Consider the following 20532-nt stretch of genomic DNA (forward strand, 5'->3'; position numbering starts at 1 on the left):
CCACGCAACAGGAGGAAGATGCATCATAATGCTGGCTGGCAACAAGTTAATAAGGTTAAAAGGGAAGGGAACAGTGAGGCGCCACATCGTCATGTTGGAGCTGCAAAAGGAAAGGTGGAGGTGGAGCTCCTTTTTCCTCTTCTTCTTGATTGATGAGGGTAAGGCTGAGTTCCTTTGCTAGGAAGGAACACGCACGGTGATGAATCAGAATGAAAAAGTGGCTGCCTTAAGCGATAAGAGGTTGCGCCACAGCTCAACGCGCAAAAGTGCATTTATTCATAACCTGATCAACGCCCTACGCTGTACTAGCACTACTTGAATCAATTACGGAAATGTTTTGTCAGTACTAGTATTATCATCTCAACAGCATTTCCGACACTCAAGTTTCACGTGATTGCTGCAGCGCAGGTGGATGCCTCCAAAATTCCTGCACCCGTTCCATATTAAACGACCCTGTCGAATGCCCTGAAATTATCTATCCCTTTAATTATCTCAGAGAAGAACAATAGTTGCCAGTATGTTTTTTGCGAATTAATAATAGTGAGGACAGGTGATTTTGATAAACAAACAGGAGAGAACTCTGACAGAGATATGGGCGACTATAAACAAAGACGAAACAATTAAAACCGCCTCTCCTTCCTAAGCCCAAAGCCCAAACGAACGACCATGGTCAAACAAGAAAACGAAAACAGTTCTCCATCTCGTAAGCACCCATCGCTGTCGCCGGACCCAACACAACACAGCGATACCAGTGCCAGTACCACCGCTTAGCAGTACTTTTGTTAAGCAAACGGCCAGAGCACCCGGTCCCTAATACACTCCCCCACACTAAATCCCTCCTCCCACTTCACCTCGTCGCCCACGCACGCCAAAAACCCACCCTTCCGTTCCCATTCCAAGGCGGCGGCGGCGGAGGAGGCGCGCCCGCGGCATTGCGGGAGGCGCTCATAGGCGTTTCGAGGTGGTGGTAGGGGATCTGTGGGATCGGGCGGGCCGGCGGGGGGCGAGATGAGCATGTACGGGAGGGACCCGTGGGGCGGCCCGCTCGAGATATGCCACGACTCGGCCACGGACGACGACCGGAGCCGGAACCTCGACCTCGACCGGGCGGCGCTCTCGCGGACGCTCGACGAGACGCAGCAGAGCTGGCTGCTCGCGGGGCCCGGCGACCAGGGCCGCAAGAAGAAGAGGTACGTCGACCTCGGATGCCTCCTCGTCAGCCGCAAGCTCTTCCTCTGGTCGCTCGGCCTGCTCCTCGCCGCCGCCGCGCTCGCGGGGATCGCCGCGGGGATTGCCAAGGCCGTCCCCAGGCACCAGGCCCCGCCCGCGCCACCGGACCAGTTCACCCTCGCGCTGCGCAAGGCGCTCATGTTCTTCAATGCCCAGAAATGTCAGTGCCCCTCTGCTGTCTTCTGCCCTTCATTTTCGGTTTCAAAGATTAGATTTTGATGCTTTTCGACCCAGCGGATGTTCTTTCTTTTGGTAATTGTTCCGGACCGGAGTTTCGGTTCTGATTTAAGGCGTGAGCTGCGCCGAACCGCAAATGCGAGATTCCCTTTCTTTATGCGGTGTTTCTGGTGGTTTTGTAGATGTAAATTCATCCTTGCTTGAATGGGGGCGGACAGTTGCCCTTAAACCCTCCCACCCACCAGATCCATTCTGAAGATTTTGAAGAACGATCCTCCCAATTAAAAAATATATTTTATTTTATTGATCTGTTTGCTCTGAAAAAAAATTCATCTGTTTGTTCTGCAAAATTTCTGCAGCCGGGAAGCTGCCGAAGCACAACAATGTACCATGGCGCGGCGACTCGTGCCTCAAGGACGGACGCTCGGACCAAACATCCCGGCGAGACCTCTCTGGTGGCTACTATGACGGCGGAAGCGCTGTGAAATTCAACTTCGCATCTGCCTTCTCCATGACCCTCCTCAGCTGGAGCGTCATCGAGTACAATGCTAAGTACGAGGCTGCTGGGGAACTTGGCCATGTCCGTGACACTATTAAGTGGGGGGCCGACTACCTATTGAAGACCTTCAACTCCACGGCACGTTCCATTGATCGCTTGGTTGCGCAGGTAAAAGCAACTCTGGATATACATACATGGACACAAAGTTCCTGCCACTCGTTCATTCCTAATGTGAATTTTGTTTGAGGGCGCAGGTGGGTGGTGCTGCAATGTCAGAAGGTCCGAGCCAGCCCAATGATCATTATTGTTGGATGAGGCCAGAGGACATCGACTACCCACGTCCAGTCACCGAGTGCCACACTTGCCCTGATCTTGGTGCTGAGATGGCCGCAGCATTGGCCGCAGCATCCATTGTGTTCAAGGATAACAGGGTTTACTCCCACAAGCTGTTACACGGTGCTACCACCGTCTGGGACTTTGCAAGGAAGGGAGGTAGTCGTCAAACATATAGTGTACCCCGGTCAGATGCTGCAAAGTTCTACAATTCAACCGCTTATTGGGATGAATATATTTGGGGCGGTTCGTGGATGTACCTCGCAACTGGCAATTCATCATACCTGCAGTTCGCAACGGATGCCAAGCTTGCAAAGAATGCTCACATTTACTCTCGTCCCCCCAACTATGGGGTGTTCAGCTGGGATAATAAGCTCCCTGGTGCACAGGTAATGTATTAGCGTATCTTGGTTTCGTTTAATTCGCAAGACATTCCCCATGCTGACCCATTGGCATTTTAGTTTGCATGATACTCCCTCCGTAAACTAATATAAGAGTGTATAGATCACTAAAGTAGTGATCTAAACGCTCTTATATTAGTTTACAGAGTCCCTCCGTCCCATAATGTAAGATGTTTTTTGACACTACACTAGAGTCAAAAGCCGTCTTACATTATGGGACCGGAGGGAGTAGATTCCATGTCTAACACACTGACCGTCAGGTTATAGTACTATTGGGACCAAATTTCTTTATAATATCTCACCCAGTTTACCTGCAGTACTAGTAAAGCGTGTAGTCAACTTGTCCTACCATGTGATAAGCATTAATGCTGCCTAAGTACAGGGCACTTACGATTGTAGCACAAAAGGTTTCCTGCTTGGTGGATATACCAAGGATTCTGTTGAAACCATGTCAGTGTTATCATGTTTTCATCTTCTGTACTTTGGAATTCTTATCCTTGAAAAGGATAGCCATAATGAAAACAGCCTTCAGCATGGAACCTACATTTTGGATTACCTAGTTGAGAAATTCGTTATTCGCAGAATCTGATGTTTATGCTTGTAAAGAACCATGTGACAATCCAAGCAAACCACTGTTAGTTAGCTATACAGTAGGATTTCATAAAAAACACTATACGACAGGTTTCAGTTTAGGTGTCATACAGCATGTTAGCGTTGCTTTGTAGAAGAATTTAGGGCTAAGTTTTTGTATTACCATGTGCCCTAGCTTGCAAAATAAAAGTTATAATAATAATTAATATGACTTAACTTTACTTATTTTGCATTGTTTGACGTTCCAGGTTCTTCTGAGCCGGTTAAGGCTCTTCTTGAGTCCTGGGTATCCGTATGAAGAGATGTTAAGGACATACCACAACCAAACCAGCACCATCATGTGCTCTTATCTTCCAGATTTTAGATCATTTAACAGAACAAAAGGTTTGAAGTCGCAACTAGCTAAAAACAAATACATGATTGCCTATTGAATTCATAGGACAGTTTACTGAATTATCTTGCATTACAGGTGGTTTGATACAGTTGAATCACGGGCAGCCACAACCGCTCCAGTATGTAGTCAATGCTGCATTCCTTGCTTCTCTGTTCAGTGACTATCTTGAGGCTGCAGATACCCCTGGGTGGTATTGTGGCCCCCATTTCTACTCCATCGAGGTTCTTCGCAGTTTTGCAAGGACTCAGGTAGGTTTCTATCATTGAATATCTGAACATATTTTTGATCTGGTATAATATTAATCTGCGCGCCTGGTTCTAACTCACTACATGTGTCAGATGGAGTACATCTTGGGCAAAAATCCTTTGAAGATGAGCTATGTGGTCGGGCACGGAAAGCATTATCCCAAGCGTGTTCATCACCGTGGTGCGTCGATCCCGAAGAAGAAAGGTGTTCACCCTGGCTGCAAAGGGGGTTGGACATGGAGGGACACCAAGAAGCCCAACCCTCACATCATTGTTGGAGCCATGGTGGCCGGCCCTGATCGCCATGACGGCTTCAAAGACGTCCGGAGGAACCGCAACTACACAGAACCAACCCTAGCGGGCAACGCTGGTCTAGTCGCAGCATTGGTAGCTTTATCGGGTGAAGGCCATGGAGTGGACAAGAACACCATGTTCTCTGCTGTGCCGCCAATGTTCCCTTCGCCCCCGCCGCCTCCAGCACCATGGAAGCCATAATGGCTGGGTGTTTAGAATAGAACAGTGGAGACGACGACGTAACCGTTTATTTTTATTTATTTTAGTGTAGTATCATCACCATGCCATGTTGTTTGCTATGCAAGGACTATGTTGAACGAAATGCATAATGACCTAAGTTAGTACTAGTAGTTTTCCCTCGTGTACCTGTAGCTGTCTGACACCATTGTCGTCTTGAAGCAGCGAGAGGATGCACAACCATTGCCTCTGATCTATATCTGTACTTTGTAGACATCAAATTTATAATCCACAATAGAAAAAACGTGCTTCACATCACAAAACTGAAGTAAATTTGCCCGTTGCAAGTTCAGTTTTAAAACCACTACATATCCATAGCATACGTGTCCTAAGGCAACCGCTCGTGTCCACATCCCTGACGGGGATTTGGATCATTTGCCCCACTTTACATGGGGTGATGATTTACCCCATTATTGTGTCAATGGTTAGTGGTTATCAAAGTTAGAAGTAAACTGGGGCAAAAGATCCAATTTCTTCATCCCTGTCCTGGACAAGACCACTCGACCAAATTCATGTTAGCGAAGCCATACCACCCCCACTTCAGCGCCATGAGGTGCTTCAGGTTCTTGGTCACGCGGGTGCTCGTTTATGTCTCGGGTGCCCGCTCCGCCCACTCTGGAGCGTGGCGATGACCGATAGTTTGTACAGTGTCTCTTTTAAGATAACTACTACTCCCTCCGTTTTTAAATATAAGAGATTTCAATATGAACTACATACGGATTATATAGACATATTTTAGAGTGTAGATTCACTCATTTTGCTTCATATGTAACCCATATTTAAATCTTTAAAAGGTCTTATATTTAAGAACAAAAGGAATATGAGTTAGTGCTGCCATTAGCATGAAGCAACATTGAGTATTTAGTGCTCAGTGCTAGAATATAGAAGGACTAGAGTCCTCTCTTGATTATGGATGATCGACTCATTTGTAACTGATGTTGTAACTCAAGTTGCATGTTTAATACTTCCTCCGTCCCAAAATAAGTGTCGCTGATTTATTACAAAGTTGTACTACAATGACACTTATTTTTAGATGGAATGAGTATATAAAGATAGCTCTCCAGTGAGGTTTATCATTGCTTAAACAACAATATTAACAGTTTTGCATGGTATCAGAGCGCCCACTTCAGGACAATGCGCAACACCGGAGGCCGCGCCGAAATAACAAAGGGCACTTAACCGTAGAGGAAATATCAGGTGCTCCTGTGATACAAGCTCACGTCGGTTGCTGGATCCACGGGTGGAGCTTCTCGACCTATGCGTAATTACTAGACTCTTAGTTTTTTTTAGAAAATTTGCCAGAGCTCCTCAGATGACCGTCAGATCTCAAATCCAATGCCGAGCTCACAAGGAAGACTGGGAGGCTAGGGAGCACATGACATTTCCCCTCAGACCACAAAAGCATGACCCAAGGGAATGGAAAAAGAAATGGTACCGCTCCACTAGCCGCTGCTACAGATCCCATCCTGTGCGTACACGACGACATATGTCGCCACCCGTTCCAACGTTACATCGCATGTCGCGCGCTCTTTGAGCTCAGCTTGTTCGCTTCTTCAGGCTTGGCTCCAATATCCACACCCGTCAATTACTTGACTCACATCATCCCATATCAGTTGTACACACGAGCTACCATCGACGTGTTAACAGGTCATGATCTCATCTTCCCGCGCTCCAATCCCATCTTCTCCAGTACTCTCGTGTATGCGGCCATGGCAAATGTCGCCTCCCACGGACACGCCCACGTTTTCCTCATCCCCTCCTCCTCTACGTTGGACAAGCCGGTGTTGTCCTTTCTCTGCCTCAACGCCAGCTCGGTCCCTGCATAGTTCCTCCCTGGCTTCATCGTCCTGTCCATCCTCCTCCAAGGACCGTTTCTCTCTAATATTTATATCATTTTTTAATTGTTACACTCTAGCATCTCTGTCTAATTTGCACGCAATCTCTGTAACAATAACTTTCGTGCTTGTTAGAGAAACTCTAACAGATGTGTCGTATCAACCCAATCGCCATAATAACCACCCATATGGCAAACACGGTCAAATAGGGTGGTCTATCACAGTCACCATATGCCCCTCAGACCACATAATATTTGGAGACCACTCCAAATGGAGCATGTGAGCCTCCATATTTGAAGGCTAGGGGACGCTGATATGGAGTGACCTTCAAACACACTGTTCATGCGGGAGGGAAGTCTCAGCCCGACATCTTTCTCATGCACCTAGCCCGTTGAGTGGTTGTTTGGACCAAGTGAGGAATGCACCTCCAAGTGGTGTCATAATTGATGACTATGTGAGTTCGTTGAACATATTTGTGACTTTGTTTGCTTTGATGACAATTTGAGCTCACACTTGCCTCTATTCCAATTGTAGGATCGCATTGCGCATGAAAGGTTCAAGCAAAGGGATCAAGAAGCTCCACCAAAGAAAGGTGCACTAGTTAACTTGGAAGACGATGATGATAGTGATGATGCACCAAAGGGGGGAAGAAACAAGAACAAGCCCGATGGAAGAAAGTTGGACAAGGATAGGGTGAACAGGTCGGCCGAAGCATCTAACTTGAGGGAGCAAATTAGTGAAATGGTGAAGGTCAAGGAAACCATGTTGGAGAAGCCTTTGGAAACCAAGTGGCCTTGGCCGAGAAGAAACCAACAAAAGGAGGCAAAATGGGAGATGATATGTATCTTCGAGGAGCACAAATCGCTCTTGAGGAGCAAAAGAGGAGTGGCGAGAAGACCGCCGAGGAGGACCAGTTCTTGATTATGAATCCGAATGACATGGAACTAATGACAAGGGAGTTTTGGGAGTTGAAAAGAATGGAGATCATGTTTCAGAGGAGGCAAGAGCTTCAATATCTTATGGTTGGTGGTGGTGGTTTCGGCAATTGAGGTGGTGATGGTGGTGGTGGTTTCGACAATGGTGGTGGTGGTGGTTTCGGCAATGGAGGTGGTGGTGGTGCTTTTGGCAATGGAGGTGGTGGTGGCGGCGGCAATGGAGGTGGTGGTGGTGTCGGCCAATGGAGGTGGTGATGCTTCGGCCGATGGACTTGGTGGTGCTTCCGCCAATGGTGATGATCATTCTTCGACCAATGTTGTTGACGCAGATGGTGCTATGGCCGGTGGTGGAGGAGATGATCTTGGCAACCATGTTGTTGCTTGATTTAATCATGTTTAATTGTGTTTGATTGCACATTCTTTTGGACAAACTTGCTGCCTCTTGTATTGCGCATGTATTTGGATGTGAATTATTATCGTACAAGTATTTAAATCGGTGTATTGCATGACTATACGAATTTGTAGTTGATGTGAATATGAAAATCAAAAGTGATATGTGGTATGGCGAGGGCTCCAACGAAACAGATCCCATAAACTCGTACCGCAAATCAGTTCCGCCGGAGCCCTCATCGTACCGCAAATCAGTTTTCGGGTGAACCTTAAAACGGTTTTGCGGGACGCCGATTTGCGTGATCTGCTAGATAATTAGGATTCTTGATCCCTCTCAATCTCTCTTCAATTCAAGGATCCAAGAGGTGCTTTCATTGTCATGCTCTAACCAAAGGAAAAACAGGGTATCTACAGGAAAGTTTCCTACGGGGTTTCTATGGAATGGGCTATTTCATAAGAATTTTCCTTATCTTTCTGTCCACAATTCATGTATTTCCTGCTGTGACACCCCAATGATAATTTTGCAGTTTTCTGTATGAATCCAGGATGCATGACGACATATCAATTTCTGAGTTTTTCCTATCTCTACGTTTTGAGTGCTTGGGCCCTACTTTGTTATGCGTTCAGGCAGTGACCAGGAAACCGCAGACTGGTTTCAGGTAGTCGTTGTTAAGCCCTTCATTTTGCATCTCGTGCCCATTTCAAAGTTCAAACGCTGATGAAATACAAGTTTCAAAACCAATTGGCGTTTCGGTACACTATATAATTCAAAAGAGGATTTGGTTCGCATGGAAAAAGAAAATCTATAGAAAAGAGGGAACGATCATATTCTTACACACAAACAAACAACAGTAAGTCAACCGAGTTGTACAAAAGAGCATAAGATATTATGAAACTACTCACTAAACAGAAACTAGATTGAATAGTGCAGATTTATGCATCTGCATCAGAGTCTAAAAGGATTACAAAGTTTCTGATCTGGCTTTCGTTAGTACAAAAAAATAGACGTTCAAATGGCCGCACGGGACAACTCCAAGCTATATTCCTCATGTATACGTCAATGTATTTAAAGGCTAAATAAATAGAATGGAAGATGGAGAACAAATGGTGAATCAAAGGCAAAATCCTAACATCAAACCTAGAATCTGAACTCGCTATTCCAGATTGATAAGCTAAGCCAAAACTATATGCTGGGTGGTTCTTTTTGATAAGTTACTTCCAAGCTGTTTCTGCCTATGATGAAGATGCAACCTCAATGGCACTACCAAGGGGCCATGCTGCTTCCACAAACGAATTGCCATAACGCACCTTCTTTACTAACGTAATATCTTGGTAGGGGTCCACACCTGAAAGAATACGGGCGGAAAAAAATAAGAAATATGTCGAAAGCTTCTAAGTTATTGCGAATTTTGTCCTTCGCACTAAGTCATACCAAATCCATCCACAAGTAATGTGTGCTGGTAAACAAGATCCATGCAAAGGAATGGAATGTCTTCCTCCGAAACATCAGGGTAGGTGGCATGTGCCTCCTTCACATTCAATTTACAAACACGTCGTGCAGCTTCTTCAAAGTCTGATGGTTTAACCTTAGCAACTGCTGCCTTAGGGTTTACAAAACCAGCCTGATGAGACAATGAGATATAATTAAATGTGTACGTGACAAGAGCAAGCAAGTCAACAGAAACCAGCATCAGAACAATCAGAAAAGTTTAGACGTCAATTTATGGCAGAGGAAAGACTGATGGTTTAGGGATTCCTGACATACAGGATTTAGATATCTGCATGATTGCCTGTTGGCTACCTGGGTGGTAAATATTTTTTGGAGAACTGTTTGATTTCAACAAACAAGGGCTTTAGGGCAGGTTGGTAACGGTAGAGGATCATATGGATTGTCATGTACTCCCTCCGTCCCAAAATAAGTGTCTCAACCTTAGTACAAGATAGTACAAAGTTGAGACACTTATTTTGGGACGGAGGGAGTAGCAACTAGCAACAAAGGGTTTTAGATGGCAGGTTGGCAATGGTGGCAATGTTCACTTCCGGGATGGTAACTGGTTTAGGAGCTGCAGTTTAGCAATGCAATGTTGGGATCCATTCATTATTTCTCATGAGCAGGATGGTTCTCTCTAGCCCATGTCTCTGGTGGATCAATCTGAATTTGGTTTTCGGAAGATGTTTTGATTATTGCTCCTTGAACCTCAGGTTTGAACTGTTAAAGATTCAGTCTTTTACTGAGGAACCTAACTGCATGTTTTGGAACTTTGATGAGAATGCTAGGGTGTAGGGTCTGAGTTCTTTGTAGGCTGTCAAACTTTGGGCCGTATGGTCAATATACCCCAACTCCTGTCATTTGGCAATCGTGCATTCCACCATTTATTCTGATCTTTTAACGGCTGTTGGCAAAACAAAACAAAAAACTGCTGCCACAGATAAACTAAGCAAGGTGCAAAATGTACACGATAAAATATAACTTATTGTAATGAACCTGAGACGGTGCACCGTTTCTTCAAACGTGTCGTGGTTCAAGACTATTGGGGTTTCAACTCTCAATTTGTTGGCATCACAGTATTGGTCAAGATTTTGAATGTCTCGGTGGCGGTTAAGTGAGAATAATCAGTGTGTGCTAAATATCGTTTGTGCTGCAGCATAATGGTTTGTATAGAAACTAAGTAGTGCAGTTCTTTTTCAGGGAATTGTCTGGTTAGACTAGACTACTTAGATGGCCGAGACCTGCTATGGTGGTGCTGAATTTGCAATGACCTGTTGTGGCTTCAGATCACCCGCTATACTGAAAGACTGGAGACTGGAGAGTGAGTCAAAGGAACTACAGAGGATAGCCTGGAGCGAACTGGAACATGAAGGCTCTGATGGATGTTTGGTGCTGAAATATCCTTTATCTAAGAATAGAAACATTTGCTGAGTGTGGGACTGCTTGGTTTCATCAATCCAATGGAGGCATGACAAATAGCCCATTTGCCCGAGAAAAAAATTCTGTCAAAACTCAAAAGGACTTACCTGGGCAGCCCTATCATAGAAAAATGATGCTACAAATAGATTTTTCTGTCCATCTCCACCACCACCATTCCACACGCCACCAAATGTGCATTTCATGTGAGTGCATGCCGGTTCATCAACTTTAAGAGCTCTGACTGCAACAGCCCTGCACTTGGAATAAGTAGCACCAGATGATGAACCTGAGGCCTCAAATGTATCATCCCCATATTGGTATTTCCCTACAATTCAACGTAAAAAAATTGCAATTAAAACCCATCACTGTCATACAGAATCATAAGGGTAAAATGCGACATGAGCAATTAGCACGTTGAATTCAAGGGGATGGGAAAACTGGAACATGCATACACACTAAAGACTCTGCCTACTGAGCATAATAGGATAGTATAGCAAACATGCTTTTATTAATGCCTCCATTATACAGCATAATGTAAATATTTATTAAAACTTGACTGCATGCAAATTTCCACATGATGAAAATATAGTGTTGCTTATTACGGAATAAGGTACAAAACCTTGCATAGGATAGAACAATGTTCATGAAAAAGAAAAACACCTTAGTTTTAAAATTGGCATCCGTCGTTAAGATGCTGCCACAATTTCAGTATATTCGCATGAAGTTCATTTTAAGTTCTAGAAAGGTAATAACAAGGAAAAGATGAATCAGTTTTAAACATATGGGTGTTGGGCTCGGAAGATAAAGCAAAACCAAGCGGACATACCATGATATCCATCCAACATGCAGTTGCTGTAATCACTGTTTTCACCAGCTTTTAAGATCTCTGCTCTAGCCGCCAGCAAACCGTAATGCAAATAACTGCAGAAAATAATGGCACTTATGTGAATGGTACATACCCATCTTATTTAGATGGAAAAGAAATACTGTGATATCTGTTCAAATAGTCGATGATCACAATGCAGTAAACGATATGTTCTATATGAGAGTGGTGACAAGCAGAATGGGTTGAAGGACAAATGGTGCGACCTCCATGACAAAACATTACAGGATACTAAATTTCATTATCCTGTTCAAACTAAACAATTTAAAGTAACATTAGGGCATCTCCAACGCCAACCCGCAAACCTCCGGCATGCGTCCGGACCGCGCTGTCCGGACAGCAGAAGCCATCCAACGCGGGCCTGTATCTGTCCGTGGGGCGGTCCGGACGCAATTTCTCCCGCAAACTGGAGACAAACGTGGGGGGCTTTGCGGGAGTCCGGACCGCTCCCAAGCCCTCTTCTGACCGCCCTGGCCCACCCAAAACCCCACCCCCACCCCCCACCCCCACCCGCGCGCATCTTTGGTCAGCGCCACTCCAGAGCGTCAGCGCCCGCATTCATGCCCGGCCAGAGCGGACTAGCGCCGGCATTGAAGCGGCGCGCCGGCCGCTCCGCTTCCCGGTGCAAGCGATTGCCGCGCGTTCAAACGACACGACCGCCGCCCGTCCGTCCGTCTACCACCCACATTGATGGCACACGGTTGCCGAGGCATCTCCTCTGGCGCCACCCGTCCGTCCCTCTGCCGCCCACCATTGGTATATAAACCGATGCCCCGGCCATAGCCGCAGTCATCTGCCTCCGACCCCTCTCCGCACCACTCCCACCATGGATCCCTCCCCCGCCAAAGCTCTGTGTGACGGGCTGACTTCGGACCAAAAGAAGGAGATGGCCACTATTGCTACCGGCTGGCTGGCCAGCAGGCAGCGGGAGGACGACGGCGTCCCAATGGAGGACGCTGCCGACGACGAACCGGCGCCACCCTCCTCCGCGTCAACCTTGCCGGTGCATTGCACCATGACCATCGGCGAGGCCCGTGTCCATTACATGGACATGGTGCGGGAGGAGCAGTTCCGGGAGGCGCAGGCCGACACCGCCTACAACCACCACCTCCTGCAGGAGCACATGCAGGCGGAGGAGCAGCTCGCCGCCGGCAGGGATGTCGCGCCGGACGCGGACCTGGCGGAGCAGGAGGCGCTGCTGGAGTCCTACCGCTCCGCCCGCAAGATCCGCCTCGCCCAGTGGTGGTACTGCCAGAGGGTGGCGTCTGCCTACAAGGAGAGCAACGACGCGAGCGAGGTGGTGTTCGGCGAGACCAATGACGAGGAGGACATCACCAAGTCTGCGCCCCGCCGCGACGACCACGAAGCCGGCACGTCCGCGAACGCCGCCGACAGCGAGGAAGAATAGTGCACGGTAGGTCGCCGCCGCTCGTGTCCCAAGAAGGCCACCGCTCCTCCCCTCCCATCGACACCAAGCTTGGTGGGCTCAACATCTTCGGACGATTAGTCGCTTGGCGGCAATGTGGAGGCGGGCAGCTTCACTTCCCGGGCCTCCGGAGGCGGAGCTGGAGGGCGCCGAGGCAGAACTGGAGACGGTGAAGCTTCAGTTCTCGGGGCTCATGGCCGGACACGAGGAACGGGCACCAGCGACCATTTAGATCAGGTATTAATTATACCTCTAGAGCAGGACTAGCACCGCTTTGATGTAAATGTAATGAAATCCGTCATGTTTATATGAAATCCGGACGTGTTTATATGAAATCCGTCATGTTTACATGAAATACGGCTTTGTTTGCACGAATTTCATCCGGTTTGTTAAAAAAGAGTTTGAAATGTATGCGGCTAGCGTTGGATGACGTCCTCCCGCATCCATGTCTGCAGACTGGTCCCCCCTGTCCGCGGACGGATGCAGGAGGAAATTTGCGGGTTGCCGTTGGAGATGCCCTTACAAGGCCTTAACATCTTTGAGGATGGGGCAGATGGCAGGGTTGGTCGCAACTCTGCAAGATTGACTGGGACATGCAGGCGGTGAACCACAACAGATTGAGTAGTTTCCACTCAACTATAGTTCACTTCTACTAATGCAACGGATGGAGTAAAATAATAAGATGGGCCACTGGGTCAGCCCAAACATGCACCTTACCTGTGTCACTGTCTGGTACCAACATCTAAAGGACAATTATGTATAACCTAAGAGTCCAAACTCCAAATCCAAAGTATTTGTAGGTCATTCTTACTGGAGGAATCATAACTACGCAGCATAAAGATTGATTCCACAAAATTTACACCACTAATAACAGGTTCTAGATATAACTGGTGTAGTATCGTGGTCACAAAAATAATACAACAAAAACGTTCAATGATCTTTGGACATTTGAAGTTTGGGCTAAAACCATTTATTTGATGCATACCTGTGAACATAAAGATAATATGTTGTTCCCTTAAGTACCAGCTTCTTCACATATGAATCTTCGCCATCTGAAACTTGAGGAGCCTTTGCTGCATCCTTTTCTGAGATAGCATAAGCCATTTGGACAGAACCACCACCTAAGTCAACCACTCCAACAGTGTGTGAGTAAGGCTTTCCCAATTTCTCCAACAGATAGTTGATGGTAACCTATAAAAGCCAAAGAAACATCCAAGTTGATATATAAGAAAACATTCATGTTGTTTCTTAATGGTAAAGGTTACAAAAGAGCAACAAATGGTAAGTTTTTCTTTACTTCCATCGAGACTAAACATTTTTTTTTGGAGTGCATACACAAATTGGGACTGCATCTATCGTACCCACGCGAATGCACCTTCCTGAGATCCGTCTAGAACAGAGACCCAATCTGGTTGGGATTTGAAGGAACTCTTGTCACGAAGGAGATCCCTAACCTGGTAATCAAGAATAATCCAAGCGACATATTAATTAAGAATATAAAATGATACTATGATGAAACATGATATAATCCAATCTTGATAGAATGACAGATACAAGACACGCTATTGCTGGATTAATACAAGGAGAATACTTGCCGCTTGCAAAATTTCTTCAGACCTTTCAGCTCCTAATGCTCTGAGACCTGCGGTGGCCTGCATAAGGGTTCAACAATTAAAAAATCACCAGAAAACCCTTTATGAAAGTCTGTAGATAGCGAAAAAGCCATTACTCACCCCAACCCTGACAGGTGTTTGCTCACGCAATTCTACAGGAACTACTTTTTCAGCTTCCTCAAGAAGAGAAACAAGTGACTCGGCAGCCTCCTGAGGATCCTTGGCATAAGAACTCAAGCCTGGTTTTTTCTGAAATGAAAAAGGGATGAGCATCAGATAAATTGTATTTTCCCCTCTCTTTTTTCCGTGGAAAATTCTTCTTTTATATTCAAGTATATTACAGAGTGGCATGAGCATTCGTGGATTGTCAGATCATTTTATGTCTAGGAAAAAAAAGCATCTTTCTCTCTCAATATCCATGAAACTCCTACTGAATTTGACGCATAAACATTTTCGAGTGAAGATAAGCCTTACCAAGGTAGCAAGCTAGTGCATTTTCGAGAAGTGAAGATAAGCCTTACCAAGGTAGTAAGCTAGTGCTGCATACTTGTCTTGCCAAGAACAGGATGTATCTTGGACAATGATAATCAATTACTACATTTTACGTTTGAAGTTTCATAGATTGTCAAATCATTTTGTGCCTAGGAAGAAACAAGCATCTTTCTCTGCAAGGTCCATCAAAATCCTAATGAACTTGATGCATAAATCCAGTGCTGACAAGCCTTACCAAAGTAGTAAGCTAGCGCTGCATACTTCTCTGGCCAAGAACAGGCCGTAGCTTTGACAATGATAATCAATAAATAATGTTTTAAGTTCGAAGTAAGTTTTTCTCCAGTATAAATAACTCAGCACAAACGCCTTAGATTGATTGACTGACGACCAACCTGGGTTCTATAACTGATAAAAGGGCAAGATTGCCCGTACTTCATAGCAGTTTTTTTCAATTTGCAACTGAATGGTTCTACAGTTTAACAAATTCATATATATTGTTTCTAGAATATCATTCGGGTAAAAGGCAGGTAGAACATGCATTTTTCAAATATTTCAGGAAATACCAGCTAGTTCTGCTTGATATATATGCAGCATTCCATGGTTCAGGCGACTGCAGAAGAATAATAGACATGACCATCCATAAGGTTGACAACTACGAAATAATTGATTGCTTTAGATAAACAAACTGGACCAGGTTATTGAGTTTATTGGGTAGATATCAAATACAAACAGCCGGTAGTACATCTATGCTCCCACAAACATGAGCCAATCATAAGTCAAAGGGCTCAAATTTCCTTCATAGCCACGACAAAGGAGATGGATTGGTTGTCAACTTTTCATGAACTGATGAGTGTGCCACCCAAGCATGTCAAATGCATTCATGCAACTAGCATCACTGGCGCTATTTATTGTAAATGACTTTACAACAAACCACCAATGTATATATCGAATTCAATTGTACAATATTTTTTCTAATTGTGGGGGTACAAGATAGTACGTTCATGGGTCCAATGATCTACTCAGTGCTGCCATACAGCAATATCTGCATCAAGTGTCACAATTCACCACTCAACTCAATAGTATGCACTGGCTATTTGTATACAGTAAGTTGATTCTGTTTGCTCTCGCATGTGCATGTTTTGCAGGAATGGAACAATCTCATTCCAAACATCAACCCAGAAACAACCATCCCAACGAAAGCTCTCGCATAAGATCACAACAAGAGCAGATCCAACCAACAACGCCAGCACATTTCGTTATTAAAGATAAAGTAGAGCCAAAAAAAAATCACAAAAAGTCACCTGCTTGAACAGCTCGATCGCATTCCCTATAGGAACAAGATCCAGGCTCTCGTCGAAGCAGTACACGTGCACGCGGCTCCCGGAGCTTCCGGCGTCAAATATCACCGCGTACCTGTTCGATCCGTCACCAACTCCGCCGACGGCCTGGGGTCCCCACCTCCTGCCTCCAGTGGCGACGAGCACGCCGGAGGCCCCGCCGGTGACGGAGGCCGGGGAGCGCGGCATGAGGAGGAGCACGAAGGAGACGAGGAGCACCGGCGAGAGCACCACCATCAGCACCCCGCGGTAGCGGTGCAGGCGGTCGGAGACGGCCTCCCCCTGCTGCTGGCGCGCGCCGGCGGCCGAGAAGCGGCGCATCCTGGCGGCTGCCGCAGTAGCCGCAGCGGCATCGGCGGCGGAGGGGCCAACGGTGAGGTCATCGACGGGGAGCAGATCGGCCGCGGAGGGCGAGCGGTAGCGAATGCGGCCGTTGGTCGGGGAAGGCTTCAGCGCCTCCTGCTGCGACGGCTCCAGGGCGTCGGACGGGGAGGCCGCGCGCGGCCTTGCACGGGGTCTGGGTGAGGTGGGGGTGGGCGACGCCAATTGGCGCGCGGGATCTCTCCGCCGCGGCTCACAGCGACCGCTGGGTTTGACCCCGGGGCGGCATTGAGATCGGAGGGGGGGCGAACTGGTGACTTGGGTGATGAATTCGCTGGGCTCGATTGGAGAGGGGAGCGAGGAGAGGGGAGGGGAAAACCCGGTGTGGTTAGTTTGGTTTACCGGTGAAGCCGTGACCGGAAATACGACGAGGGCCCAGAGCACGGCATCCAACGGCTGAGATTGAGGCTGTCAGATCCGATGGTTCACTGTCAGCCAGTGGATGTTGTTTCTGCACTTGGGTTCAGCCTCGGCCATTGGATCGGGGAATTTGATTATTTGCCACCACTTTCTTTGCTCTTTTATAATTTGCCATCCCTTACCTTGTAATTGATCTAATGACACCAGTTACATGAAACTTTGTTATTTTGCCCTCTGTCGACTGGGTCCCACAAGAAAAGTCGAAAATACCCCTCTCCCAGGATTGACCACGAACGAACTGGAGATCTCGTTATGGTTCGCTCGCCCTTGTTCCCTTTCTCTCGCCCGCAAGACGGTGGCAACGGCGACTTACGCGGGGTGGCTCAACGACGGCGGACCTGGTGGTCCTCAACGGCGGCTGGATCCCGGCTAGGAAGGTGAGGCCCTCTCTCCCGCCCCCTCTGTCCCGTCCCTAGGGTTAGGCGAGTCGGGCTCGGTCTCGGCCGCCGCCCGCCGCTAGCGTTGCTTTTGCTGCTGCTCCCAATTCTGAACCGTTGATGCTGCCCAAGTTGTTGTTGCTTGTGCACCGCTGCCATGCTGCGTGGTGATGCTTGCTGCTGTTGCTTTTTTACTGCTATTTTAGTGTTGCTTGCTGCTAGAGATTTTATTGTGGTTCGATTGATTGTTGATGGTAGACCACAAATTTAAGATGAACTAGGTAATAATGGCTGAACCGGAGATGGGTGACGGGTTTTTGGCATTATGGGGCTGATTTTGCTCACGGGTTCTCCAAGCCCCCTCCTCCCCAAGATCCACCGGCTCTTCTACCTGTGCATTGTGGGGCTGATTTTGCTTGTCGATTGCTTGCAAGTGCGCCGCCGATTCCCTGCGCATTGATCTGTCATTACTTGTGTTAACCTGCACATCAGAGACAACTTACAGTTAGTCGAAGTATACTAGGGAAAATTGAGAGTATGTAAATTCTATTCTGCATAGTTCAGTTAGCATGATGTCATGTTATCCTACATGCCATTGGAACCACATTAGATTCAGGCAAAATGTACTAGCGAATTTTCTGAATCTCTTAATTTCTAGATGCTACAGTACTAGTTCAGTATGGTGGTTAACATGCATTTAACCAGTCACCACGTTAGATGTTTGGTTTACTTTTCTGGAAGTCAAGAATTAGATGCCTGAAGCTTATATATGTCTCATCTTGTTCTATAGAAATATCTAAACTATCATGATGATGGCTCCTTTTCCTGTCCTTGAACAAGCTACAACAAGTGCAGCAGAACGGGTAGACTGAAATTTGTGGCATTCCTTTCTTGTATTGTTGCTCAGTTGACCTAGGCCGTGAAACTAAACGTGGCATCCTATTCTTAACGTAATTTCCAAATTTGAAACCAAGAACAAGTAAATGATTACATCAAACATGACTTACAGGTTACTTGCATTCTCCATTTTCAGCACCTGCGCACGCGTCCATCTCCTCACAGCCACCAAAAGGGCCTCGAGTCGATGCCGCCATGACTTCACTGCTGATGTTGTTCATTACCGCCCTCGCTACTGCATGTTCACTGGTGTTAGGGACACGAAGTCGCTGGCGCACCTCTCTAGCATGCCGCGAGCTCCGCCAGCACGCAGGTGAGGCCGAGCTGCGGTTGCTTGCGCAGGGCCTGGGCGGCGAGCTGCGGCGGCTCACGCAGGCATCAGCGAGCCGAGGACGAGCTGTCCCCGCTCGTGCAGACTTGGACGAGCACCGGCGGCGAGTTACGAGAGCGCAGGCATAAGCGAGGCGACGGCGAGCTCCGCCGGTGCAAGCAAGCATGGGCTAGCAACGGCGGGCGGCGGCGAGCTGCGGTTGCTGGCGCAGGCGTGGGGGAGCTACTATTGCCTTATGGTGGATGAGATATGGAGATATGATGTATGGACATGTTAAATGCTTTATTTTGCTATGTCCTCTTCATATTGTGTCATGGTATATGAATATATGCATCTGGAAATATATGTTTGAATTTGGATATTATGTGCACAAAATTGTTGAAAAGCCAAACAACAGCCAAAATGCTGTCCAAATTGAGCCTGATTGCTGTCAAAATTCGGATCAACGGTTCAATTCATTTCAACTAGTTTGAGAAATTTTTGACCAAAATTTGAAGAGGAGCAGCACGGCAGCAGGGGAAGGAGAGACCGTAGTAGTTGGGCCAGTGATGGCGGGGTATAAGGTGCAGGAGGTGGCCGGCAGCAGCAGGGCAGCAAGGCCGACGAGGAGCAGCAAGAGCCAGCGAGGAGCAGCAAGAGCCAGCGAGGAGCAGCAGGGCCGGTGAGGAGCAGTAGAGAGGATCAGTGGAGCACGAGTTCATCCTTATGTTTGGGTCAAACAGGTACAAGGGCATAATAGTCCTCTATTTTGTTCACTTATGCTGTCTATTATTTACAAAGTTTGTTTTTGTGTTGAAAAGTGGCAAAAGATCAAAGTCCAAACAAAAGAGTGTCACTAGATCAATTACAAAGTAAGGGATGGCAAATTATCAAAGAGCAAAGAAAGTGGTGGCAAATAATCAAATCCCCCCATTGGATCATAGTTACCCGATTCGCGGTTTGCTGGGTTCAGGATTCGCGATTCGATCAAGGGCGTACCTACGAATCGAGTACGCTGGGGGTATACATCTCTATTCGTGAATCAGGTAACTGATTCGTGATTCGGAGGATTCCGATTCGTGGATGTAATGACTCAGATTTATGAACTTGATAGCTTCGATTCATGAATTCAGTATAAGAAAACAAATTTATATGATGTCCAGATAAGACATTTGATTACATGACTAGGAGTGCATGCATAAAGACATAAGGATTCACTATTTTCATGGTTTAACCAGAAAATGCACTTAGAAAAATACTAGTACTACATTGGTTGACTCTCCTTGCATAGGAAGCTCTTAGTGAGCACTTGAATCAGAGACGTGGCTATGGTTGAGGCTGGCTTTTCTCCGTCGTGTCCGTGGGGATCGTCTCGGCTGGTTTGTTGTTGTAAAGTTGAAGCTGTAGTGATGGGACCTGGTGGCGTATGATGATGGGTAATAGGTGGTTTGTTCGATGATCTTCCCCGATGCCACTCATGCCTAGTTCTCCTTCGTAGTTCTCCCTCAGAGTCGGAGCTACACTGTCTAGTCGCAGTGCCTGAGTCTGGCGTAGATCTTTATACATCTCCACATGGCCACTATAGTGTGGGTTGGGTCGACAATCGCCTACGACGAAGTCGAAGTCGTTTGCTCGGGGTTTAGGGATGACGAGGACACCTCTAGGGGAGGAACGATGACGATGTCGCATGTGTGCTGTCTTGACGAAGCCCTCTTTGGAGTGGTGTGGGGGGTATCTTATATGTGCCGCTCAGCGGTTATGATGGTTTTCGCTCGGTTCTCCATAACTACTGGTAATCTGATTTTTGCTTGATTTCCCCCATATACACAATCAAGTTTGAAACTTGGTAGACTCTCAACATTACGAACATAAATGGATCTATAATGATACGCGGATGAAATTGTTTAGAACCATAAAGCTCGACTTG

General features: G+C 46.8%; 2 protein-coding genes across 2 annotated transcripts; one reads left to right on the forward strand and one right to left on the reverse strand.

Annotated features, from left to right (window-relative positions):
* Positions 1–805: 805 nt before the first annotated feature.
* Positions 806–4529, forward strand: LOC109752414 (endoglucanase 9). The gene is made up of 6 exons (XM_020311313.3): positions 806–1390; positions 1767–2074; positions 2161–2628; positions 3480–3615; positions 3701–3873; positions 3964–4529. Exons 1-6 carry the CDS (start codon positions 1009–1011, stop codon positions 4363–4365), a joined length of 1869 nt encoding a protein of 622 aa, XP_020166902.1. The 5' UTR covers positions 806–1008; the 3' UTR covers positions 4366–4529.
* Positions 4530–8457: 3928 nt separating this feature from the next.
* On the reverse strand, positions 8458–16927 carry LOC109752413 (probable apyrase 1). The gene is made up of 9 exons (XM_020311312.4): positions 16185–16927; positions 14512–14640; positions 14374–14430; positions 14140–14232; positions 13764–13969; positions 11296–11390; positions 10577–10794; positions 8994–9183; positions 8458–8907 (listed from the first exon to the last, which is right to left on the reverse strand). The coding sequence occupies exons 1-9, from the start codon at positions 16539–16541 to the stop codon at positions 8795–8797; spliced, it is 1458 nt and encodes a 485-aa protein (XP_020166901.1). The 5' UTR covers positions 16542–16927; the 3' UTR covers positions 8458–8794.
* Positions 16928–20532: the final 3605 nt, after the last annotated feature.

Source organism: Aegilops tauschii, chromosome 4 (genome assembly GCF_002575655.3).
Source record: "Aegilops tauschii subsp. strangulata cultivar AL8/78 chromosome 4, Aet v6.0, whole genome shotgun sequence".
NCBI lineage: Eukaryota > Viridiplantae > Streptophyta > Magnoliopsida > Poales > Poaceae > Aegilops > Aegilops tauschii.

Bases quoted from the DNA above. Each gene is read 5' to 3' on its own strand.
- LOC109752414 (XM_020311313.3), top strand. From the start codon at position 1,009: ATGAGCATGTACGGGAGGGACCCGTGGGGCGGCCCGCTCGAGATATGC. The intron at 2,629-3,479 runs GTAATGTATTAG...TTGACGTTCCAG, and splicing joins ATAAGCTCCCTGGTGCACAG to GTTCTTCTGAGCCGGTTAAG. The intron at 3,874-3,963 runs GTAGGTTTCTAT...TACATGTGTCAG, and splicing joins GCAGTTTTGCAAGGACTCAG to ATGGAGTACATCTTGGGCAA.
- LOC109752413 (XM_020311312.4), bottom strand. From the start codon at position 16,541: ATGCGCCGCTTCTCGGCCGCCGGCGCGCGCCAGCAGCAGGGGGAGGCC. The intron at 14,641-16,184 runs GTGACTTTTTGT...TTTTCATTTCAG, and splicing joins CGATCGAGCTGTTCAAGCAG to AAAAAACCAGGCTTGAGTTC. The intron at 13,970-14,139 runs GTACGATAGATG...TGGCTTTTATAG, and splicing joins AGGAAGGTGCATTCGCGTGG to GTTACCATCAACTATCTGTT.